The sequence below is a fragment of the Macaca thibetana genome, chromosome 10 (assembly GCF_024542745.1).
Source record: "Macaca thibetana thibetana isolate TM-01 chromosome 10, ASM2454274v1, whole genome shotgun sequence".
Classification (NCBI taxonomy): domain Eukaryota; kingdom Metazoa; phylum Chordata; class Mammalia; order Primates; family Cercopithecidae; genus Macaca; species Macaca thibetana.
Genome location: NC_065587.1, coordinates 54,999,479 through 55,025,300, shown reverse-complemented (window position 1 = coordinate 55,025,300; position 25,822 = coordinate 54,999,479). Strand labels below are relative to the sequence as shown.

General features: G+C 41.4%; 1 protein-coding gene across 2 annotated transcripts; it reads left to right on the top strand.

The window, feature by feature from the left end:
• Nucleotides 1-2,117: 2,117 nt before the first annotated feature.
• Nucleotides 2,118-25,153, top strand: YWHAB (tyrosine 3-monooxygenase/tryptophan 5-monooxygenase activation protein beta). 2 transcript variants are annotated; one of them, XM_050806576.1, is made up of 6 exons: nucleotides 2,118-2,352; nucleotides 18,155-18,457; nucleotides 20,620-20,743; nucleotides 21,581-21,744; nucleotides 22,639-22,734; nucleotides 23,017-25,153. In XM_050806576.1, the coding sequence occupies exons 2-6, from the start codon at nucleotides 18,158-18,160 to the stop codon at nucleotides 23,071-23,073; spliced, it is 741 nt and encodes a 246-aa protein (XP_050662533.1). In that variant the 5' UTR covers nucleotides 2,118-2,352; nucleotides 18,155-18,157; the 3' UTR covers nucleotides 23,074-25,153. The 2 variants fall into 2 exon arrangements, with proteins under 2 accessions (XP_050662533.1, XP_050662532.1); XM_050806575.1 differs by lacking the exon at nucleotides 2,118-2,352 and adding an exon at nucleotides 3,160-3,273.
• Nucleotides 25,154-25,822: the final 669 nt, after the last annotated feature.

Genomic DNA, 25,822 nt, shown 5'->3' with positions numbered 1-25,822 from the left:
GTGACATTAAAGGTTACTTAGCCTGAGTAGTCTTTAGATTACTGGCCTTGGGTCTGCCAAAGACCATCCTCATGGGGAAGTTTTTGCACTAGGAAACCTCTCCAGGATTCAAATCCAATGGTTTTGACTCAAATCATGCTGTTAACATCACACAACACATTCTCAATCTTGTTCAACTTAAAAGGTGGTACAGTACAGGGGTCACTGGCACACACACCTACATGACAGATAACATAAGTGACGAAAACAGACTCAGGTCGAGAAGGGTTCCTGACACTTGGGAAAGTCCATACCCAGTCTAGAGTAGGCAGCCACTCCTTGGCTTCAGCCAATTGTTGCCACACAGAAATGTGGACACGGTGTTACCAGACAAGGTGTAGAGGCAGATTTCTGTTCACACAGAAACTTTTCAGTTTAAAAAAGTGTTGGCAACTAAGTCAAACTGCTTAGAAATACTGGAGATGGCATATTGGGAAGGTAAGGAATCATCCAATTGAATTGTGGTATTTACGATGGGGGAGAAATAGCAGCTAAAGGATAAGGGCAGCTTTTGGAGAACGCTGATTGTCTCAAGGAACTTACATATTGTCATCTAGGTCTGAGTGCACACTAAATAATTTAAGCAAGAACAGGACACGATTAGAATGGTATTTTTAAAAAGATCACTTGACAGTTGACGGGCGAGGCTGAGAGTAAAACAGTGAATTAGAAGTCCGTCATTTAGCTAAGTAAGGGTAAAGGCAAGACGGCAAAGGCCTATTTACTTGGTTCTTTCTCCTACCCGACTGCAAACTCCAAGACAGCAGGGCCCCATCTGCCTTGTTCATTGCTGTGTCTCCAGCACTAAGCAAAAAGTCTGTTCCACATTTGTTGAAAGAATAAATGAACAGGAGAGAGGGAAGGCGAGAGGCATTTTGAAGGACTGAGTTTAAAAATCAACTACCTTGAAGCCGGGCAAGGTGGCTCATGCCTGTAACTGTAATCCCAGCACTTCGAGAGGCTGAGGCGGGTGGATCACCTGAGGTCAGGAGTTTGAGACCAGCCTTGCCAATACGGCGAAGCCCCGTGTCTACTAAAAATACAAAAATGAACCGGGAGTGGTGGCATGCCCCTGTTATCCCAGCTACTCAGGAGGCTGAGGCAGGAGAATTGCTTGAACCTGGGAGGCACAGACTGCAGTGAGCCAAGACTGTGACACTACCTGGGCGACAGAGACTCTGTCTCAAAAACAGAAAACAAAACAAAACAAAATCAACTACCTTGAGAGGAGTAGAATGTCGGTAATTGTGAGAGCAGCCATGAGGGGAGGGGAGCCATGGAAGCCTGTTTCCTTCCCTGAACTTCCTCAAGGAGGGGGCATCTTAAAGACGGAATCATGTACACAGATTTTTGTGGGGTTTTTTCGGAGACAGGGTCTCACTCTGTCGCCCAGGTTGGAGTGCAGTGTCATGACCATAGCTCACTGCAGCCTACAACTCCTGGCCTCAAGCAATCCTCTCACCTCAGCTTCCAAAAGTGCTGAGACTACAGGCGCGAGCCACCGCGCTCGGCCCTACACAGGTTTTTGAAAAAGACCTTTGTGCGTTGGATTCCTGGCACTTCAAGTGGCCTCTTCAGTCTACCAAAGAAGGAAAAAGTAAGTACTCCGAAGGATTGAAAGGAGGATTAAGGGAACATTGAGGGATGAGCAATTTCTGTTCTTCCCTAGCTCCACTATCCCCAAAGCACACAGCAAGAGGACTGACAACGGCTTCCGACCCCGTGAGGATTACTTTCTGGGTGGAGGGGGGACTGCTAAACCTCGAGTCTCCGTACCTGGCCCTGGCGCGTTTCCACTCTGAGCAGAAAAGGAAACCCCCACCCAGACCTCACTCCTAGTCCTCCGGGTGCCTTTACAGCCCGTATCTTGACCACCCCCAGCTCCGCCCTCTCTCCTCCCACCTCCTTTTCCCGCTCCCCCGCCCCATTTCCTTCTTCTCCGCCCACCTCCTCCTGGGTCCCTCCCCCGGCCATGCGCCCTGCCCCGGCCGCGGCAACCCTGCCCTTCGTTCTTCTTCCTCCTCCCTTCCGTCAGCGCCCCTCCCCTGGGGCCGCGGCAACCCCGTGCCTCGCTTGCCCAATGAGAACACGGCGTGGGGCGGGGCGCGGCCAGGACCGGAGCGGAAGTGGTGACCGGAGCGGAAGTGGAGCTGCCGCCACCGCCGCCGCCGATTCCGGAGCCGGGGTAGTCGCCGCCGCTGCAGCCACTGCAGGCACCGCTTCCGCTGCCTGAGGAGTGGGCTTGGGAAGGAAGAGGTCATCTCGCTTGGAGCTTTGCTCGGAAGGGTCTTTGTTCCCTGCAGCCCTCCCACGGTGAGTGCGGCGCGGGGTCCGACCGGGGCCCCCGGGGGCCCAAATTCGAAGCCCCTCTTTGGCAGCTGCGACGACGGCGGCCCAGCGGGTGGGCCCCGGGGGATAGCGGTGCGCTGCCTCTTCCGCTTCGCGCGGCCGCCGGCGGCGAGGCCAGGCCTCGCAGCGGCCCCTCCCTGTTTCCGGGGCCGGGCCCTTTACCTCTTGGAGAGGCCCGGGCCTCCCTCGCCGCCTAAGGTCCTGCCGGCCGGGCGGGGTGCAACTCTGTGCTGCACCGTGAGGGACAGCGGAGCCGAGGGTCCCGGACTCTCCCTCACTATCTGATTCGGTCCCTCACGCGACCCCTCCCTGCGTCTTGGTCGGCAAGAACCGTCCTCTTCAGCCCAGTCACCTCTGCTCCGTGCTTTCCGGTTTCCAGAAATTAAAATTTAATCAAACGCGGGTGAGTTTTCTAGCCCCAGTCCCCCTGTTTGACTCCTCCTGGATGAGTAAGGGGTTTAACCTTGGGAGACAGCAGTGGGGGAACCCCCTCCCATTTTGCAGTAAAACCATTTCATCATCCTTAACTGGTTATGGAGCCTGGCAGGACCCAAGATTCCCTAGGAAGGGAATTGGGTTTGAATCAAGAAAATGTGTTTGTTGGAGCCGGTTACTGAGTCAGGCCGGATCCCCAGGAAAAAATATCGGGATGAGAATCGGAATATTTTCCCACAGTATTTACCGTCATTTAATGCCAAATTCTTTTGTGTCTTTACCCCAAATTCCCCCTATTGTGTGTTAGCACGTTTTTCGGTCTGAAATTTGCCCGGTGGCTTCCTGGTCGGGGGGTGGGGAGCGGAGGGAAGAAGAGGTGGGAAGGTGAGTGCATCTTTGCCGCAAATGGAGAACTCCCATATAATGAGGTTTCCAGAGGTGGCAGCCTTGGTAAGCAATTTGCCAACCTTTCTGTGAAATGCATGTCTCTTGTCGTTGCCTTCATTGCATTTCTCTTTGGTAAGGCTAGATAGCATCAGGTCCTGATTTTGCTTACCCTGTGTGGGAGATGGAATTTGGCAAGATGATGCTATGAACATAAAATCAGCCTGCCACGGAAGCCAAAACAGAAAGGTGAAGCACTTATAAGAATATGAAAATTGTCTGCATTTCTCATTCTGTCAGTTCATATGAAGCCAGACACAGATGCAGTTTATGGAGCTGGACGCTGCAGCTTTTGCATTTTCATGTTGGAAATTTATATAAGTATTTGTTCTTGGTGAATTTCTTCTTGACTGCTTCCAGGGTACCCTATTTCTTACTTAGGGATATCTCATTTGTTTGAGCCCTCATTTTTCTTGGATTCCTGTCCTTGGCAACACGAAGTGTATGAGTGTACAACCTGTCAATCTTATTGGACCTAAGTTAGAAATTTAAGTGTGGCTTTCAAAATGGAAGGCAAATAATCCTGTAGCAACTGCAGAATTATTTTCCTAGCCTGCCCCTCCAATGAGATAAGAAACCATTCACCTATCTTGCAGATGAAGTCTTTATGAGAAATGAGGTGATTTGGCCTAGACTCTACACCTAGTTTTTTTCAAATTGAATATCCTCATTCATCAGTAGCAAATATGGATTGCCAGCCCCTGGAGTATGACTCCTACCCTGTAATCTTTTGTACATTTCCCGTCTTGCAGTGCTTGCTATATTGAAGCCATTTTAGAATTGGAGCACTATAGATCAGGGAGGCAGCCTGTATAAAACCAGGCTGAGCAAATTCCCACGATGCTGGTTCTCTAGGCAGAGTCTCCAGAGATTTGGGCCTCTACAAAAAGTGCATTTTGCCCATTTGGCTGTGGATAGAGAAGCAGGAAGAGCACTGGACTTGGAGTCAGGTAAATTTGGTTGAAATCTTGCCTGCAATATTTTCTAGCTTTCTGAATCTTCAGCATGTTAGTGTATGGTTCTTAGTTTTCTTATCTCCAGGGTTATCATTAAGCCTTTTTTATAAACTGTAAATTGTTAAATATAAGCTTTTGGTTTTTTAATTAGAGTTCACTATTAATGGCTTTTTCTCTCCAGTTAACATCTGATGACACTAAACCCTGCTTTGTACACAAGTTGCTTTCAAAAAATGGTATATTATTATGGGACTTTATTTTGCATGTAGGCAAATCTAGTCTTTCTGAATCATTTTCTCATCTATATAGCGCAAATGGTAATGCAGCTTTGGATAATTTTTGTTGTGACAAGCTCAATGAAAATAAGCATCTGGGATATAGTTGGGGTTCAATAGATGTTTAACCATCTGCATGGATATACACGTGTATAGATTAGACATAGCATATGTGCTATTCATGGACATCTATATAGAATCCATCCATTTGTGATTTATCTGATGAGGTGGTATCAATTAGTCTATAATAATAATTACCACTTACAGTACTTACTGTGTGCTAAGCTTTCTTTTAAGCACTTTAAGCATATTAGCTCAGTCCTCATAACAACCAATGAAAGGTAAGACTATTAGCCCCATTTTACAGATGAGGAAACTAAGGCACTGAGAAGAATAATTTTCCCGAGGTCTCACACACAGCACAAGGTAAGTGCCAGAACCAGGAATGAAACCAGATGATCTGGTTGTAAGGAATGGTATTATAGATTTCTACGTGTGGTAGAGACAGCACATGTATATGTTTTGTGTGAACACCATTTAGTCCTTAATTTTTCTTCACACCAATCCTAGTAAACGTTTGAATGGGAATACTAGCTATTTTTGAAGATAGATACAGGACGATTTATTGTGGAGCATATACCCATTCTGGCCCGTAGGGATGATATTGTTAGCATGCATCAGGAAGCAAGCTTGTGAACAATCCAGTTTTTCTAGTACTTGCTTCATACTAGGGAGAAAGTCATCAGCTACTTTGGCATAGAATGTTAGGTTCTTCATCTAAGAGAATTTGATTATGACCATTAATTTTTGTTTATCATACTACTTTATCAGTAGATGTTCAGATTTTTCTTATTTTTGTTGGCAAGGAGGAAATGAGGAAATATATCTACGTAAATAGAGAAAAACTTCTAAATTAAAACATCCTGTTGTGCTACCTGCTCTTTCAGTGCCAACAAACTGAGTTTTCCTTTAAATGCTGGTACCTTAGAGAATGAACTAAAATTTCCTTGTAAAGGTACTTTTAAGTTCCTTGTTTCTACATTTTTCTAGGGAAAGATGACAATTCACTAGTTTAAGGGGCAAGAAATTATGGTTATATAATAGCAACCTTTAAGCTTTAGAATCCTTTTGATCTCTATGTGAATATGATCTTAGCAGTCATCTGTATGTCATGATGGAGAAACTAACGGGCTGGATTCTGAGGGAATTTTTCTGAGGGGAATACTTGAGGAAACAGACTAAAAGTGCTTTCTGTGTCATGATATGTGTGCTGAAGGCCAATCATATTACTGCTTTCTCTACTAAAAGATTTTCTAATAGAGGTATGGTTATATGTATCTAATACTCATAATGAGATGTAAATGATCAATGGCCTCAAGTCATTCCTAGCAGATTGTAGGTTAGTTGACTTCTTTTTTTTTTTTTAAATTCTGGCCAGTTCTTTATTATCTAAGTTTTTCCCTTACTGGTTATTTTATTGTTTTCCCTAAGAGAACCAACAGGAAGTTATTTCCAAATGGCCTTGATCAGGACAAGAAGATTGAAGGCTACAATAAAGTAGATATGAGTCCTATTATTATTATTTGCCCTCAGCTAAGAGCTTTCCTTTAAAATTTGACATTTTGATGAGTCTTTGGCATGTTTTATGCTGTTTTTAACTCCTTGATTTTGTTTTTGTTTTTAAAGGTAGATATGTTAGCTTAATAGGCCAGTTTTAAAATTTCACTGTAACAACTTTGTATAGTTCTTTTAAAAATTGGCAATTCCCTTTTCCTTAAATGAGTTTTGGAGATCATAATTAATCTTTAGGATATAGGGTTACATAAAGGCAAGAACATTAATTTTAAAATTAATGTTGGTTTAGATCCCAGACCTGCCATATATAGCTGTGTGACCCTGAATGAGTTAACTCTTTGCGTCTATAAAAGGGGACGATGTCACCTGCCTCATAGGATACTTAGGATCAAATGCGTTTCTAGGAATCCCTGAGTGCTTTGCAGGCCATAAATGATGGATGGATATTTTTATTATTTACTAAACGAGTTAGCTGGTTTGGGTTTTTGTATAGTGAACTTTTTATATAGCGAACTGATTGGACTTCTGAATGGAGGAGATGAACAGAAAGTAATCCAAAGGCTTGTTGAAAGTCAGTTTGAATTGGCTGGGCTCAGTGGCTCATGCCTGTAATCCCAGCACTTTGGGAGGCCGAGGCAGGCGGATCACGAGGTCAGGAGATCAAGACCATCCTGGCTAACAAAAAATTAGCCGGGCCTGGTGGCAGGCGCCTGTACTCCCAGCTACTTGGGAGGCTGAGGCAGGGGAATGGTGTGAACCTGGGAGATGAAGCTTGCAGTGAGCCGAGATCGCGCCACTGCCCTCCAGCCTGGGCAACAGAGCGAGACTCCATCTCAGGAAAAAAAAAAAGTCAGTTTGAATCTATAAATACAATGATTGGTAGCTGAAAAGTATTAGTCAAAATGTATAGTGTTGCCTCCTGATTTAGAGCTGGCTGGCTGTTTTCAAAAAGTAATCTAAGACTATAAAAACAGTCTATATTTTAAAGGTCAGATGTGCACTACCTTCCTCTGTCCACATAGGAGATAATTGCTTTTTCACTTTTTAAGAATGCATCAGGTGATCAAGTAGTCACTCAGTGTGCTAGGCCTTGTGCTCCACATTGGGGGTCCAAAGATAGAAGTCTGGATTCCTACCTTAAGCTCACAATCCAGTGTGGGAACCGGCAGAGACACTTGCATAGCAGTAAACTGTGATAAGGGCCATTTTAGAAATAGGCATAGGGAAATTGTTGTGTGCCTTTCTTTTAAAAGTCTTTCAGAAGCAGAGTACGTGTAAAATAAATGAGGTATATGGTAAGTTTCCCTTCACTGGCTGACCATTTGTTTTTAAGTTTTGTGTGGAATGTACTGTGGTTGCCATTTATTCGAGTGCTTAATGTTTAGCATCATAAACAGGTTTACTCCTTACAGGAACCCTAGTGAGAAGATTTGCCTATCTTTTTTTTTGCAGAGTCTCGCTCTGTTGCCCAGGCTGGAGTGCAGTGGCATGATCTCAGCTCACTGCAGCCTCTGTCTTCAGGCTGCCTCAGTCTCCCAAGTAGCTGGGATTACAGGCGCCCACCACTATACCCAGCTAATTTTTTAATATTTTTAGTGAGACGGGGTTTCACCATGTTGGCCAGGCTGATCTTGAACTCCTGACCTCAAGTGATTGCCCTCCTCGGCCTCCTAAAGTGCTAGGATTACAGGCATGAGCCACCACGCCCAGCCGAGATTTGCCTGTATTATGGATGAGAAAACAGATTCACAGAGGTCACATAGCCTATGGACTTGATGTGCGGTACTGGTAACTCAGACTGATTGGCTTCGATATGTCAGTGGGCCCCAAACTGTAGAAATCTATTCATAAGGTCAACCAATTGGACTGTCTTTATGGATCAGAATTAACATAGTGTCTTTTTGTTTGATTACTTAAAGTCAAGAAGTCAATTTATTGTCATATCTACCATTAAGTCACATGTGTAACCTTGCGCCTGTTACTTAACACCCTCAGTAAGTTTAATCATGGCTAATTGGACATAATTAGCAGTGAAATTCAACAACTGATATGAAAGAGGGGAAGGGATTTTGAAATAATAGAAATGCAGTTTCTCTCCAAATTCAGTGTTCACTGGACATAGTGCTAAGGACTTTGTATTACAGATATGCTGTGTTTTGTTTCCTAACAAAGAACCTGCAAATGTTTGAATGGAATTAAATTTATTACAGGACTCTAAATTTTATGTGTAGAATGGCACACAGACATTTTTATAGTGGGTGTTTTTTAGTGAGTAGTTTTCTCTGAGAGCCAGGAGTGCTTAACTTTTTCTGGGTAACACCCACTAACCACCTGGTCCCACTGACTTTCTCAGTCCCTCCTGCAGTAGCTTGGCATCTGATTTTTCTTCAGCAGAGTGACTCCAGAACTAAAACTTCTACTTTACAGTGCTGTGGATGCTCTATCTAGAATGGTACATCTGTGAATGCTGTTCAGAATATGTGATCAGTTCCTTACCCCATTGAAACATTTGAGCCTAGATTTTTCAGATTTTCCTGTCAGTTTTCTTCCTTGTTCTCATTTCTTTATCTGCTTTGGCCTTTGATTTTTATTTCATCTAGAAAAACATACATGCACTTTATTAATAACATCTCTTTTTAAGTCATGACCTAGCTACCTTTAAACCTCTTTCCTCTAATTCTGTCTGGTTGCTTTTCTAAGGAGAGGCATTGTAACCCTTAAACATGTGCTGTTTTTTTTTTTAATTGATGCATAATAGATATACATGTGCTCTTTTCTTGTGTTTCTACCACTAGAGTTTAAGCTCGCTGAGGGGAGGACTACACTGCTTTCTTTTAAATTCCTCTCAGTAATCCAAAGAGTTCTTAGAAATTTGGTAGTTTTTCATTTTGTAGTTATTTCAGCACACATTGGATTATATGTGTTACATTTTTGTGAGGTAGCTTAAGAATAAAGAATAAGAATGGCTATGAGCCTTTATTCTAACCAACACTATATGGGCATTTTATGTTCATTATCTTATTTGATAGCTATTAATGTCTCCTTTAAACACTGAGAAAACAGATTCAGATAAGTTACAATGTGGAAATGTAGAAAAATCACCTACTTTCTCTTTAGAAGCTCAGATGTGTATGTAAGGCTTGCTAGAAGCAGACCCCACCATATATTTTGTATGTATAGAGCTTGGGTAATTCCTGGCATATAATAATGGAGTCCTCATTTGAAATTTCCAGCAAATTATTAAACTCAAAGCTTATTATTTTAGAATTGAGCATGTTCACTTTTAAAGGCTACAGCTGTCATTTTCAACTCTATCTTTGTAGTGCCTTTATTTAAAAAAATGGATTAGCAATAGGTAGTCTTCTTTTTCTTTTCTTTTTTGATTCTTATCCTAGGATATCTGCTCTAGCCACTGGGAAATAACTTCTCAGTATTTTGACCCTGACTAGAAAGATATCCCTTGGGGAAGGAATTGAGATAGAGGGGCTAGGCTGTTTCCTAGATCCTCTATTTTCAGCATTTATTATCTGATTTAGGATTTTCTTCAAAGAAAGAGTACCTTTAGAATTATGTTTCATAGCTGTTTATCTGCACTCTTGATTTCTCTTTTTAAACAGAAAAACACTTTTTTTCTTAAAAAAATAAATAGTACCAAAATTTTTAAAAAGTAATACATACTTGAAGAAAATTCAGAAAGATAAGAAAATGAGGATATAATAATGTTATTACCCAGAGAGACAGCCAGTGTTAACCATTTGGTGTTAACCTTTCTTTTTGGGTTTGTTTGCTGTTGAGGGGATATTTTACAGAAATAAAATACTATTGTGCAACTTCCTCCCCCCAGCCTCCATTGCTCTTAAATAAGTCTTTTTATGACATTAAAGCTCTTCTTTTGATGGCCACGTAATCTTGTACCATCTATCTCTCCCCCCACCCACCTTTTTTTTGAGATGGAGTTTCACTCTTGTCGCCCAGGCTGGAGTGCAGTGACGCAATCTTGGCTCACTGCAACCTCCACCTCCCGGGTTCAAGTGATTCTCCTGCCTCAGCCTCCCGAGTAGCTGGGATTACAGTACTGCATCACCCCGGCCAATTTTTTTGTATTTTTAGTAGAGATGGGGTTTCACCACGTTGGCCAGGCTGGTCTCAAACTCCTGACTTCAGGTGATCTGCCTGCCTTGGCCTCCCAAAGTGCTGGGATTACATGTGTGAGCCAGTGCACCTGGCCAGTCTCCTTATTTTTTAAACCATTCCCATATTGTTGGATATTTAGATTTGCTTCCATTTTTTCACTAAGCAATCTCTGCGTTTATCAACAAATGCTTCCCAGTCCTGACTTGCTGCATCCAGTGGCTTGGAACAGATTGACAGCCATCATCATCATGTAGGTGTGCTGGAGAGCTCCTGTTCTCAAGCATGTCAGTTTCTTCCTGAAATGTGCCCAGCACAAGGAAAATCTCTTGACTTACTGCAGGGTTGGGCCCTTTGTGGCCTCTAATGAGTTTGCCTGCCCCAGTATCTTGACGCTTCTGTAGTGGTGCCAGGCCTGATGATGAGACCATAGTCTTTCAAAAACTTTTTAGGAGACAGATAAAGAGTATCTTGCTGACTTTTTTTTTTTTTTTAGTGGGAACCTCATTCAAAGTCTTGGAACAACAGTAGGTCTTGATTAAAAACCATCATGGCATATCACTAGAAAATTTAATTAGAAACTAACGGATAAACTTCAGCTACAGTTAACATGTGTGTTCATTTTAACATAACATACTCTCTATACAAGATTAATCTAGATTTTTGCTTTTACTTCTCACAAAATTATATATTTGAAAAGAAAATTCAAGCTTATGGTTTTGTGGACTACTACAGTGTAATAGTCGTGGAGAAGAATAATAGTACTTCAGTTTGATTTTGCACTATGCATTTTTCAAGGAAAATTTCCACATTTAGTATTCTTTAATTCCCTGCCCCTCATCTTCACAGCAACTCTCCTGAGGTAGATGCCATCTTTATTTTATGGATTGGAATGAGATTTAACATGCTTACATGGCTGTATAGTGGCATATTGCACTGTGTCACACAGTCCTGCTGCCTTCTGACTGTACTACATATAGGTACTCTGTGTTCCTTGTGCTCTCCCAATAATGATTTGTAGAAAAACTTGATATTCATTTGCATATGAGTTTTGTGCTTAGTACAGTTGTAAGCATTAAATGTGAAACAAATATGAAGCTTTCCTTTGAGGGCACACAAGTGAAGCTGTAAATGTTACAGTACTCATCTGTATCATAGAATGACATAAAGAAGCCCTAGACCGTGTAATAGGCTGTAAGCATATTCGGAGTCATAGGCAAGGTAAGGGCAGTCAGGGAAGGGTTTGTAGCCCTAGATGAATGGATGCAGTTTGGATAGGCAAGCAGTAAATAGGAGAGCACGCTAGATGACAAAAACAGTTTCAGACATGTTTGAGCATGGTGTTTATAGAGCATGTGGTGCTGGCTAGCCTGAGAGAAAGGTACATGTTGGAGAATAGTGGATGAGAAAGCCAAACAAGTAAAGAGGAGACAATTTATCAGGAATTTGAAAGCCAGGTAGAGCTTAAATTTGATGGAGAAGCCCAAAGGGTGTCGTTGAAAGTTACTGGGTAAGGACAAAGGCAAGACTAGAGGTAATTTAGGAAGAGTAATTTTTTGTTTGTTTTGAAACAGGGTCTCTGTCACCCAGGCTGGAGTGCAGTGGTGCAATCATGGCTCACTGCATCCCTGGCCTCCTAGCCTCAAGCGATCCTCCCATCTCAGCCTCCCAAGTAGCTGGGACCATAGGCATGAGCCACAACACCTGGCTAATACTTAATTTTTTATGGAGACAAGGTCCTACTATGTTGGCTGGTTTTGAACTCCTGGTCTCAAGTGATGCTCCATCTTTGGCCTCTTAAAGCACTGGGATTATAGATGTGATCCGCCATGCCTAACTGGAAGAGTAATTTTGGAATTACTCTTTGAATTTCAGAGGGCACAGAAATCCAAGGAACTAAGTACAAATGTAATGAAGATTTAATATGCTTGTGAGGCTAATAGGTGCTTTGAATTATTTGAGAAAAGGGAGAACTCTCCAACTCTGCAGTTTGATGCTTACATTTCAGGATCAGTTAGTTCATTCAGCAGATACTTATTCCTATCCATTATGTACAGGATGCTGTGGGAGATATGCCTAAAGGAGCTTATGGTGTAGGAAGGGAAATAGGAGATACTATATGAGTAATTTTAGTACTGAAGAAACGTGATAAGACATTGACAGATATCAGCGAAATGCTTTGTGAGAATATATTCATCTTAGAGCAATGCTGTCCAGTAGAAATAGAATGTAAGCCACATGTAATTTAAATTTTTCTGGTAGCTGCATTTAAAAATTTTTTTAAAGTGAAATTAATTCTGTTTTTACTTAACCCATTATGAACAAAATATGATTTCAATGTGTGGTACTAGCCACATTTTAAGTGAATAGGCACATGTGTGTGGCTTAAGCAGCTTAAGAGAGGCTTCATGGAAGGGATGGTATCTGAGCCACACTGTGAAGAATCTTGTATGCAGAGTAAATTTGGGAAAAGCCATTCCGGTTAGAGGGAGTGGCTTGGTGAGCAAAGATAGAAAAACATACTTTGTATGTAAGAAAACCATTTTGGCAGAAACACATATGATGTGGAAGGCATGATGTGGGGGTCTGGAAGATAGACTGACAAGCTTTCACTGATAGGGGAGGAAATCTGACTCTGCTTTTGGCATCAGGGAACTTTAAAGAATTTTGAGCAGGAAGTGACTTGATCAGAGTTATAGGAAAATGGGTCTTATAGCAAAGGCATGGAGGGGACTGTAGGTAATTGAGTGATTGAAAGCAGTGCCACTAGGGCAAGATTTTGGATGGGAGATTTATTGTAGACATAGAAATAGGAACAATTTCGTTTCTCCTTTGTTTGCTGCCTTCCTCCAAACTGCTGGGTGTTGTGTAACCCATTTCCTGTTGAAATTGGTCTAGTTGCTTCAAAATCCATGTTATATAAGTCAAAAGTTACGTAAGCAGTAGCCATCAGGACATTTAGCTATGGATTTTGTTTGTTGTAAGTTGTTTCTGTATGTGTATAATTAAAAACATTTGAAACAGATAAATGGATACAGATTTTTAAAAGGTGTGCATTCAGTCTTATCTTGCCATGATGGTTCTCAATCTCTTAAGAAATCTTGCAATAATCTCAGAGAAGCATAAAACAGCTGACCCCAAACAGAAAAGGGTACATTTTATTTTAGGAAATAGGGAAGGCATCTTTGGGAGGTCGCATTGAATAGTCCAGATTCTTTGGAGTAGTATGATTTAACTTTTAATGCTTGAGAAGGAGAGAAGTAAAAGGGGGGTAGCTTAATTTCGGGACCTAGTTGAGCTGAAGAGGTTGATGGCATTATTTAGCAATAGCAATCCTTTATTACTCCATTATGATACCACATGGGATGGCTTAACTGTGAATTGGCTTTTGGCCAGTACTTTATGATTTGGAGTCATCCATAGGTAGAGTTTCACAGGTACTGTTTTATGAACTTTGAAGTGGGCCTCTAAGTGACTTCTAACTTCGAATTACTCTACAGACTGGAAATTTTCTTTTTTTTTTTTTTTTTTTTTGAGACGGAGTCTTGCTCTGTCGCCCAGGCTGGAGTGCAGTGGCCGGATCTCAGCTCACTGCAAGCTCCGCCTCCCGGGTTCACGCCATTCTCCTGCCTCAGCCTCCCGAGTAGCTGGGACTACAGGCGCCCGCCACCTCGCCCAGCTAGTTTTTTGTATTTTTTAGTAGAGACGGGGTTTCACCGTGTTAGCCAGGATGGTCTCGATCTCCTGACCTCGTGATCCGCCCGTCTCGGCCTCCCAAAGTGCTGGGATTACAGGCTTGAGCCACCGCGCCCGGCCCAAGACTGGAAATTTTCTAAAGGTTGTTGGGTCATTGAAAGTTGGCTTCTCTCTGGTGTACCTGGCACTTTCAGGAACCATGAAGTAGGGTTATTTAATGATGAAGATATTTATTATCCTGCTCTCAAAGACCTTATGGTGAAGAAAGTTAGACGTATTGAGACAGTGGTTATCCTTTGGTATCCGGGGGGTGTTGGTTCCAGTACACCCGGGGATACCAAAATCTGAAGATCCTTGTTTATTTTGTGTTTTTTTCCGTCTTTATTTGCCACCGCGGTTGGTTGAATCTATGTATCTGGAACCTGCAGATACAGAGGGCCGACTATATAATTTTAAGGTGATAGAGTATTTTTGATGTCCTTGTATTAGAGTAGAACAGGTTGTCTTGTGGTAACCAACAGCTCCAGCATCTCAATGTTTTAACCCAACAGAAGTTTCTTTTGTTTTCACCCTGCATGTCCAATGCAGGTCTGCAGGAGGCTTGCACTATATGGTCACCCAGGGACTCACACTGACAAAAACTCTGCAGTTGCATGACTGTACCACTTAGAATACATGGCCTTCTCAATGGCTGCTGTAAGGGAAGAGAGCCTGGGGAGCCACATGTAGGATATTCACAGTGTTAGCCTGGAAGTAGCATCATTTCTACTTATCTTTCATTGGACAGAACTACCACATGGCCTCTTCTAACTGCTGTGGGGGTTCTGGGAAATAGAAGGGAACAAATGGAATGTTTCTTGAGGGTTACTCTCTTTGCCTTAGCTTCATTCTAGTGTTGTGAGTGAAGATGTCAGATGGATCAAAGTGAGACTTGCCTCGCTGAGTGTAAGCTTACAATTAGTGAGCCTTATATAAGACACAGCTCTGCATGTGATTTAGATAATAGTAGGAAGAAAAATCATAGTTAGGAACTGGAGAATTAATTCTTTCTGAATCACCTAGATTTTGAGTGTATCTTATTGTGCTCCCTTAAAACATTTTTAGGTGATAGGGCCCTGTGTGTAGAATTTCTCTCTTGAAAATACAGAAATGACTTTTGAGGCAAAACCATTTTGTGAGTGGAGGTCATACTTTCTTGGATTTTTTTTTTTTTTTTTGAGATGGAATCTGGCTCTGTTGCCCAGACTGGAGTGCAATGACACAATCTTTGCTCACTGCAACCTCTATCTCCTGGGTTCAAGCGATTCTCTTGCCTCAGCCTCCCCAGTAGCTGGGACTATAGGCACGTGCCACCACTCCTGGCTAATTTTTTGTATTTTTAGTAGCAATGGGGTTTCACCTTGTTAGCCAGGATGGTCTTGATCTTCTGACGTTGTGATTCGCCTGCCTCGGCCTCCCAAAGTGCTGGGATTACAGGCATGAGCCCCTGCACCTGGCCGAAAATGATTAATTTTAAAATAGCACAGGCCAGGCACGGTGGCTCACACCTGTAATCCCAGCACTTTGGGAGGCTGAGGCGAGCAGATCACCTGAGGTCAGGAGTTCAAGACCAGCCTGAGCAACATAGTGAAAGCCCGTCTCTACTAAAAATACAAAATCAGCCGAGTGTGGTGGCGCATGCCTATAGTCCCAGCTACTCGGGTGGCTGAGGAGAATCGCTTGAACCCAGGAGGCGGAGGTTGCAGTGAACCGAGATCGCATCACTGCATGCACTCCAGTCTGGGTGACAGAGTGAGATTCCGTCTCCAAACAAATAATCATTTTCAGAGCCTTAAATTATGATACCATGTACATAGTAATGAAAGAATTTGTTTTAAAAATACTGACATTGGCTAGGCACGGTTGGTCACACCTGTAAGTCCCAGCACTTTGGGAGGCCAAGGCGGGCAGATCACCTGAGGTGTTAGGTATTCAAGACCAGCCTGGCCAAAATGGCGAAAACCCGTCTCTACTTAAAATACAAAAGTTAGCTGTGCACGGTGGAAAGTACCTGTAATCCCAGCTACCCAGGAGGCTAAGGCAGGAGAATCGCTTGAACCCTGGAGGTAGAGGTTGCAGTGAACTGAGATCGCGCCACTGCACTACAGCCTGGGTGACAGAGTGAGACTCTGTCTCAAAAAAACAAACAAATAAAACACACAAAAAAACCTGACATTACTATTACTGTCTAAAGTAGTATTTCATGTTTTTATACTTCAAGATATTAGCGTATTTTTATACTGTGTGGCACAGATTGATATATTGATATTTAAACCAACAGTACGTAAAATTAACTCTTCTTGTTTAGTAAATAACTTTTCAATTATTTTATCCAAAAATTACTTATTAAAATTACCGACCGCACTCTGTAAATGGTGATTATTGTGATTATTGCAGTGGGGAATTGACTGTGGTGAGTTGATAAGAGGTATTCACTGGTTGGTGTATGGATTTGATAAATTGATAAACTGAAGTCACTGGGATTTTTGTCTATTTCAGAAAAACTTTAAATGAACTCAGTTATGGTTCAGATGAATTCAGTTATGGTTTCAAGTTCTGTTGCTCTACATCTTGTTATATACCGCTTTCTCTCGCAGCCTATACCATATACAAAATTAGTGCCTGATATTTTTATATAATGCTTTATATTTTTCAAGGTGCCTTCACATGTATCAGGTCTTTTGTTCCTCATAACAGGCCCACTGAAAGAGTTGGTAGTGTTTTTTTTTTTTAGAGACAGGGGTCTCACTTGGTTGCCCAGGCTGGAGTGTAGTGGCACAATCACGGCTCACTGCATCCTGGAATTCTGGGCTCAAGTGATCCTCCCACCTCAGCCTCCTGATTAGCTGGGACTACAGGTGTACACCACCACACCCAGCTAATTTTTTCTTCTTTTGTAGAGATGAGGTCTTACTATGTTAGAGACTAATTTGCCAGGATAATCTTGAACTCCTGGGATCCCAGGCTTGAGTCACCACATCCAGCCCTGGGTAGTGTTCTCATTGCCTGGTAAAGAAACTGAAGCTCTCAGGTTAAGTGATTTAACCAAGGTCATGCCACTTGTAAGTAAGTAGCAGAGCTAGTGCTAGATAGAGCCCAAGTCTGACTGCCCTTAGTTTATGTTCTTCCTGTGCAGTGTGTCCTAGTAACAAAGTTAGCAGATTACAGAAGATATGATAATAATCTTTCCCATCTTTCAGGTATCTACTGCTTGATGGGTGCAGCCAGATAGATCATTTAAAATCATATCTTTTGCTTCAGGATTGGTTGAAGCAGTCTTCATACTTACTTTTTCCTGTACTATGGGAAAAACAGGGTTAGTCAAAACCAGAGTTCCTTACAGGACAGTGAAGAGAGGACTTACTGTATTACAGGATATAGTTGGATTAAGGTCATTAAAACAGACAAACCAGACAATTACTGAGAGAAGTCAAGGACATATATATAGTAAGCATAAACTTTTTTTTTGTTTGTTTGTTTTGAGACTCACTCCGTTGCCCAGGCTGGAGTCCAGTGGCGTGATGTTGGCCCACTGCAACCTCTGCCTTCTGGTTTCAAGCGATCCTCCTGCCTCAATCTCCCAAGTAGCTGGGATTACAGGTGGCTGCCACCCCGCCTGGCTAATTTTTGTATTTTTGGTAGAGATGGGGTTTCACTGTGTTGGTCAGGCTGTCTCAAACTCCTGAGCTCGTGATCTGCCTGCCTTGGCCTCCCAAAGTGTGGGGATTACAGGCGTGAGCCACCGCACCTGGCTAGTAAGCATAAACTTCTAAAGAGATAGTTATTAAGCAGTCTCTATGTGCCAGGCAGGTGAATTAGGCTAATGGAAGAAAACAAAAGCTCTAGAGGCAGATAGATGTGAGCTGGAGTTCTGGCTCTCTACCGTCTATTTGCATGTTGCTCTGGGCATATCACTTGCCTTCCCTGACCCTCCATTTCTTCACCCATAAGAAGGGGAAAGGAGTTGTTACGAACATACCTACTCTGTGGGACTTTTGGGAAGATTACTTGACCAAAATAATATAAACGCCTTAGCAAAGTACTTAACCCTAGAAGTGTTTAATACATGATCAGTATTGTTGATGGCATTTGGAACGAGATGTTTCACATTCAGTATGCTGCTATCCAGATGGGTTGGAAGAAGATTCACACACATGTTTCCTGGGCCACGAAGCCTGACATTTGCTCTTTCTTTTTCTCTTGCTCTTGTTCTAGGGAATGACAATGGATAAAAGTGAGCTGGTACAGAAAGCCAAACTCGCTGAGCAGGCTGAGCGCTATGATGATATGGCTGCAGCCATGAAGGCAGTCACAGAACAGGGGCATGAACTCTCCAATGAAGAGAGAAATCTGCTCTCTGTTGCCTACAAGAATGTGGTAGGCGCCCGCCGCTCTTCCTGGCGTGTCATCTCCAGCATTGAGCAGAAAACAGAGCGGAATGAGAAGAAGCAGCAGATGGGCAAAGAGTACCGTGAGAAGATAGAGGCAGAACTGCAGGACATCTGCAATGACGTTCTGGTAAGTGGCCAGTGCTTCTGTTTTGAACAGTGGTTTCTAAATAGTATTAATTTAATGTATAAATGCAGACTCTCAAAACAGCTTATGAGAGAGAGGTGTCTGAATATACTGGAAAGCTGCCAGTGATTTACAACTAATTTTTAAGCATATAATATAATTTTTGTCACGTATTGCCTGATCAGAGGTTGTACATCACTTCTGAGATATTTTCCTCTCTTATAAAAAAGACCTGTGAAAAACAGTGACATTTATTCAGCATCCCTCCATCTTATAAAATTGAGGCCAGATAGACAGGATTTTAATAGATACAGCCACAGATAGGCTATTGTGTATATTAGAGTAGTGATGTCATCACCAGTAGGGGAGGGAGATGAAAAAGCTGAGCTGCCTTTCAGCCTCTCCCCAGTCATGCCTTCACACTGTAAGCACTGTCCTGCTTTGGTCTGAAAGTTAGGCACATCCATCAAGTTTGGCATGCATTCCAGAGCCAAATTCAGAGTGTTTGGGGCATTCTCCTCTCCTCCTCTCCTGTATTTTACATAAGCCTTAGTCAGATGATTGATTCCCTCTGGCCACCACTTGGGATTGAATGGGAAGGGTACGTACTCTAAAACAAATCATAATCATAATGCCTTTCCCCCACATCCTGAGCCCATTGGGAACTTTCTTTTTCTTCCAGGTGAAATCAGGTAAAAATGAACAGTGAGGGCTGCTTTGATGGGAAAAGGAATTCACACTTGGGGACCTACCTCCTTCCCTGCTGGCTCCCTTTCCTAGTTACTGCCCATGACTCCTTTTGAAAACCAGTACAAAGCGTGTCAGCCATCAGGCAGCACCCCTTATCCCTAACCCATTAGGAGTTACACACTGTCTGTCTACAAAGAATATTAAAACGACTACCGCCCCCTGCATCTTCTCACTTTGGTTGATTAAATCCCCTTATAACTAGCTTTGCATTGAGCTTCTCTTTTTATTAGACTCATGGCATAAGAGTGTCATGATTAAATTTGTTGCCTGTTGGTAATTTGGGGGTTTGTTAATGGTGCACTAATTCCTGAATGTTAGGTACATCTGGTATTCAGATGAAGTGTGTCATGCATTCCAAGGGCAAGAAAGTTCCATAATTCATGAAATGTAGACCAACTTTTAAGAGCATCTGAAAGAATGTGAAGAAGAGCTTGGTACTTACTGCCTCTTAACCAGTTTTTCAGGATGCCACATTCTAAAACAACTCTTCGAAAATATTGCTCTGTATACGAAGCTTGGACTCCTTCAGAACTACTTTTGTTGTAAGCATAAATGTTTAAAGGAATTTATTATTAATAGTATTAGCTACTCTTTGAGTGCTTACTACGTGCCAGGCAACGTGTTAAGCGCTTTATGTATGTCAACTTCCTTATCATTAAAATTGCCGTAGAAGATGGCTATACCCTAGAAGATGACCCTTCATATAGCTGAGGAAACTGAGGCTCAAGGTGATTAGGTAATTTGTCCAGAGTCATACAGATACAGATAATAAGTGGCAGAAGAGGGACTTCTACCCGGGTCAGATTGACTTTAAACTTAGTTCTTGGCAGTTTTGCTGTATTATCATCTTTTTCCTCCTAAGGAAAGATTTTTTTCCCCCTTTAATTATAGAAGTAATACCAGTTTATGGGTTTAAAAAGGGTGGGGAGAACAAGTCAGAAGAATATAAATAAGAAAGTAAAAATCACTTCTAATCTTACCACCCAGAGAACCATTATTAACATACTCCTTCCAGGCTTTTCCCTTGTGTATTTGTGAGCATGTACACATATGTATCTTAATGTTAAAATAGGATTCTTGTGGTATTTGTAATCTGCTTTTTTTCACTCATTTCTTTTGAGAGCCTTTCCATTATCGGTGTAGCTCTGCATCATTTTAAAGGCCTACAAAGCATTTCATTGTATGGCTATACTTTAATTATCCCCTATGGATGGTCAAAGTGATTTTTAAAAGAAGAATACAGGCATCTGCTGTTATGACCTGGGCTAAACAACATTTAGTAGCTTGGACGAAAATTGGTGTTTTTTTAATCTTCCAAAAAATTATTTAGAAGCAGTAGTGTGTATCTTGAATCTCAAACATAGTTTTAACATCTTGTGAATAATTCTAAATTCTTAATGTGGATCATTTTTTAGGAGCTGTTGGACAAATATCTTATTCCCAATGCTACACAACCAGAAAGTAAGGTGTTCTACTTGAAAATGAAAGGAGATTATTTTAGGTATCTTTCTGAAGTGGCATCTGGAGACAACAAACAAAGTAAGTAGTATCTTAAGAAATTTGACCAGTAATGGAGCCAGTCTTCGTTCACAGGGACTTTTAACAATTTTGCTTTGTCTGTTTGCCATAGACACCAATGTCACAGTACTAAGAATTTAAAAGACTACAGCATTGTGATGAACGGGGTCATGGGTGGGCAAATAAAAATTTATCTGACAGGGAAATATGGAGGGCATTAAAAATCTGGTGCGCAGTATATTTAAAAAGCTCTTTATCTTGAGTATTATTTGTTAGCTCTCTTTTTAGTGGTGAAACTTTTTATGCTTGGTAGTATGAAACTGCCCTAGTGATGCATTGCTTTTATCACATGTATCACTGTGATGCTGAGAATCTTAACCACACTTTATTAAGTGCCTATGTGCCAAGTACTTTCCAGTCTCACTTTCTCTTCACACAACCTTACGAGTTAGGTGGCAGGCTGCCCATTTTTCGGATAAACTGAGGTTTATGGAGGTTTTTACTTGCCCAAGCCACAGACCGATGGAGTCAGAGTTGGGAATTAAAGTTAAAGCCTGTGATCTTTGCACTGGAGCATATCGTTTTTCACATTCTGTATTGTTAAAGGTTATAACTGCATTTCTTAACTGCTTTAGTAGACTTTGCCATAATTATTTTCCCCCAAAGCATTTAATATACAACTTGGTTTAGAATAAATATCTAACAAATGTATAACTGAATGGCAGAGACACTGACACCTCATTTGCTAGGTCATTGCTGCTGCCCAATTTGGGATTAAGAAAATAATTTGATAGTTGGTCCAATGTGTGATACCTATGAAAGAACCGAGCCTTTAATATTTTAATCTTTATGTTATAGCCACTGTGTCGAACTCCCAGCAGGCTTACCAGGAAGCATTTGAAATTAGTAAGAAAGAAATGCAGCCTACACACCCAATTCGACTTGGTCTGGCACTTAATTTCTCAGTCTTTTACTATGAGATTCTAAACTCTCCTGAAAAGGCCTGCAGCCTGGCAAAAACGGTGAGAAAGACCCTTTGTGCTATCTAACCATAGCAAAACAGTGCTTGTGTTATTAACTTCTTTTTATTCCTGAACATACTCATTGTCTTGGACTTCTTTTGAAAGATTTTCTGGAGGTGAGAGTGTATCTTTTATGAGATAAATACAGATCTGTTACTTTTTAAATTCATTCTCAATACGTACTGCTGACTTTTGTTTGATTACTGTGTTTTGTGGGGTGGCTGTAGAAAGTTCCAGGTGAATGTAGTTAGTTGTTTCTTGCCAAGCTTTGGGCCTTGGTTATACATTGTCATTCTTGTACCAAGATTTGAGATTATAGTTGTATAAAAGAAATACACACCACATTCTTGTTGTGTGTTGGATTACCTTCCATATTATTCCATTAGCCTTTTCTACGTTTTTTTTGTAGTCTCTCAACATGCACACACCTTTTTAAAAAAATTATTTGGGAAAGGTGCCTTAAAGTTCATCACTTAAATCAGATTTAGTGATGGGAGTTTCACTGTATCCCTTGTATCCAGACCTTTTGAGTTCTAGTTTAAAACAAAAATTTTTTAAAAAATAATTTTAAATAGAAGATTGCTAGAAATGTCTTTGGTAATTAAAAAATACCATGAGTTTGCCCAGAATGACTGTGCTAGGTTTAGCAGTAATACTGCTTGCTTATTAGGTATAGCAAAGTTCTTATCTCGGAATTTCTGTCATTGTTGGTTGGTGCTTTGTAAACATACCTTATACTTTTGCTGGAAACAGCTAACAGACAGGGTAATAATAGCCTAGGTTCCTCCAAAGTACTGTACAAGAAGATAAATTATATTCACTTAGCAGAAAAAAAGTGGGTTAAACTAGCTCCAGAGAACTTGTGAATTCTTTGCTAAAGGCTCTTTGTTTTAGGCGTTTGATGAAGCAATTGCTGAATTGGATACACTGAATGAAGAGTCTTATAAAGACAGCACTCTGATCATGCAGTTACTTAGGGACAATCTCACTGTAAGTACTACTTCCACAGGGTTTATAGTCTCTGTCCTATTCACCTATTTATTAATCATTCACTATTATCTTCAAGAGGGGATTTGTGCCCTGTTAAATATACAGTTTTAAGTTGTTAAATTTGTTATAAATGACTGCTGAAGTTTTGACCTTTGCAGTCATCCCTGTCTGCAGTGACACAGGAATAATTTTCACCTGTTGAGAGAAGATTATACATACTGGACCACCTACGTAGGCAACTTTTAGTAGCCCTGCTTTGATCATACTTTCTTTCTCTTGCAGCTGTGGACATCGGAAAACCAGGGAGACGAAGGAGATGCTGGGGAGGGAGAGAACTAATGTCTCTCGTGCTTCGTGATCTGTTCAGTGTCACTCTGTACCCTCCACATATATCCCTTGTGCGATAAAAACAAAAAAGAAAAAAAAAAAAGAATCGTACGTCGACTTTCGATTTTTCACAGCCTCAGCCTAGGAAAAATGGTTCACGGGATAAACAGCTGGTATTTGTATCTAAAACTCAGATTGGTCACATAAATGCCACGGCATTCCGAAGTTTTGATTTTGATTAACATTGACAGGATTACTGTGTGTTTAATTTTTTAAAAACTGAACACTGTGATTATGGGGTTTTGTAATTTAGCAGAACTTTTACTGGTAGAAAAAATAGACCTGAATTATGTGTAACTTTTTGGAAAGTTTAATCTGATATCAAAATAATCATTGAAATACAATTCCATTGTAAAGTTGTACAGAAAGTTATAGAGATTATATTGTGATGCTGGAACTTGGAGTGAGACACACATCATTTGGCATTTGAGTTTAATGGTAATTCTCAGTAATGCTGCCGTTGTTCGGAGCTTAAAGACACTTGATCTGTTTGGGCTGTTGCCACTTAAAAGTTCATTACCACAAATGTCCACAGTGTCTTCCTCTGAGGAAACTCGAATCCTGAAATGGAAATTCTTTGTGGCAGATAACTGGCTTATGACACCTTGAAAAGTTCAAGTGCTCATATAACACACCCGACTGAACCCCCTTTCCTACAGCAGTATGTTCACTATGTTACGAATTTGCAACTTGTGCTTCAATAATGGAATCTATTTTCATTGTTAACACTGAGCTAAAGAAAAAAAGCCGTGTGTTTTATGAATGACCTTATCTGTTTCCTGGATAATACCTTTAAGAATGATGTCCTGAGTCAGGCGTGGTGGTGCGTGCATCTAGTCCCAACTGGGAGGCTGAGGCAGGAGGATCACCTGAGCCCAGGAGTTTAAGGCTGCAGTGCCCTATGGTTGCACCTGTGAATTACTGCACTCCAGCCTGGGCAACATAGCGAGACCTCATCTCCAAAAACAAAAACAAAAACAAAAAAAGGAATGATGTTCTGTAGAGATTGCCTTTCACTTGAGGAGTACTCAGTTTTCAGGTTCTTCCTAGCTCGGGGCTTTTAAATTTTGAAATCTATACATTCATTCCCACCATCCTTTTTTGACTATTGACCTTGGTTTTCTCTTCTAAGTTTCTGTCCCTCTGCTTCCTTACTTTTTTTCTTTTTTGAATTCTATCTTTATCTGTCTTTTGTTCACTTTTTAATGCTATATATGGGCAGGGGTGAGAGACATTACTGAGCACCTTGGTGAGCAAGCCTGGCTTTAAAGAGTTGAGAAGAGCTTCTGGCACCAGAGCTCTGTCTTCCTCCAGTTCTCAACACGGTGTTGCTCTTCAGTCATACCAGGATCTGAATCAAAAAAGTATTTTTAAATATCCATGATTCCTCCCTGTATTGAGGCTGGCCCTGATCATGCTCTTTGTGCCTGTCACCAGGTCTCTCAAGTGCACTCATCCAGCTCAGCGCTCAGATGTGTTTAAGGAGACCCTATATTCAGGGAAGTTGCGTGGATACTGCAGTGGAGAGAATTGAGAAAAGTCAGGCCTGTCAGTCTCACAGGATCACCCCTCTACCTTTAATATTCCACCTAGCTGTAGAGTCCATCTGTTTGTCCATCTGCTGAAATGAGAAAAGAAAAATTTATGCACTGATTTAAAACAAACCAAAAAAAGAGAAAAAAAAACAAAAAAAAAAATCCCTCCTTTCTAGCTGAACAAAAATGTGCAGTTAATACTTGGCGCTTGAAAATGCAGTAGTGAATGTGGAACCAAGCCTGTCTGTATATCTGGTAGCTCTTTTCTTGCTTTGTTTTTCCTTACCAGTATTCTGCCTAATGTTTGCTTCTGTGATGGTTATATTGCCTAGCAAGCACACCCGTGGTTGTGAAAATAGTATAGCAAAAAAGAAAAATCCCTGGTTATTGATGTACTAGATTTGTGTATGTCTTTTAAACAGTTCTAGTTTCACCTTACACAGAATAATCAGGAAAAGTGTAAAAATTCAAAAGTGAAATAAAAATTTTATCAGTTAGTTGCCTGTGAATTGATGTGTCACCACCATCTGTGTTGCTACCAGACCTAGCTAACTATTCTGATCACACTTAACTCTCTTTTCTTTAAGAATAGGCAAACAGTTTTATTTCATTATTTAGGACCAGAAGTCAGGGTGTTATACAGGGGAAGAAATTACCATTAATTAAACAGGCTCTTTCCACCCGTTACTTGGTATCTCTCTACCTTCCACACCAAACCATGCATGTATTAGGTCCTCTTTAGTGACTTCTAAGATTTCGTATGGACAGTTATTTTGCATTGTATTCAAGCCCCCCATCCCTTCCCCATTTTTTAACCCTGAGATACAACCAAGCCAGTGAAATATGTAACCTATGGTTGCATAAGGCTTGGTCATCACCAAGCTGGCGTCTCACCTGTCCTCATACTGTATGGTGGCCTGCAGAGCTGGTTCCTCATGGGATTTGCCCCTTCTGGAAACATCCACACTACCACAAGGAGAGAAAAATACCAGGATAGAGAGGTCTTTTTTTAGCCCGAGATTAGAATTAGTGCTTCCTTGCCACTCTGAGGCTGGACAAGCCAGATGGGCACCTTCTGTCCCTAGTTTGGGAGCTGTTCCACCTGTTGAAGCCACACTCAACCAAAGGTTAGTGGGGGCCTACCTGCTTTGTTGGATCAGTGAGAC

Excerpts from the sequence above, each read along its gene's own strand:
- YWHAB (XM_050806575.1), top strand. The coding sequence starts at position 3,229 with ATGGAGAACTCCCATATAATGAGGTTTCCAGAGGTGGCAGCCTTG. Across the intron at positions 20,744-21,580 it reads ATCTGGAGACAACAAACAAA|CCACTGTGTCGAACTCCCAG; the intron begins GTAAGTAGTATC and ends TTTATGTTATAG. Across the intron at positions 22,735-23,016 it reads TACTTAGGGACAATCTCACT|CTGTGGACATCGGAAAACCA; the intron begins GTAAGTACTACT and ends TTTCTCTTGCAG.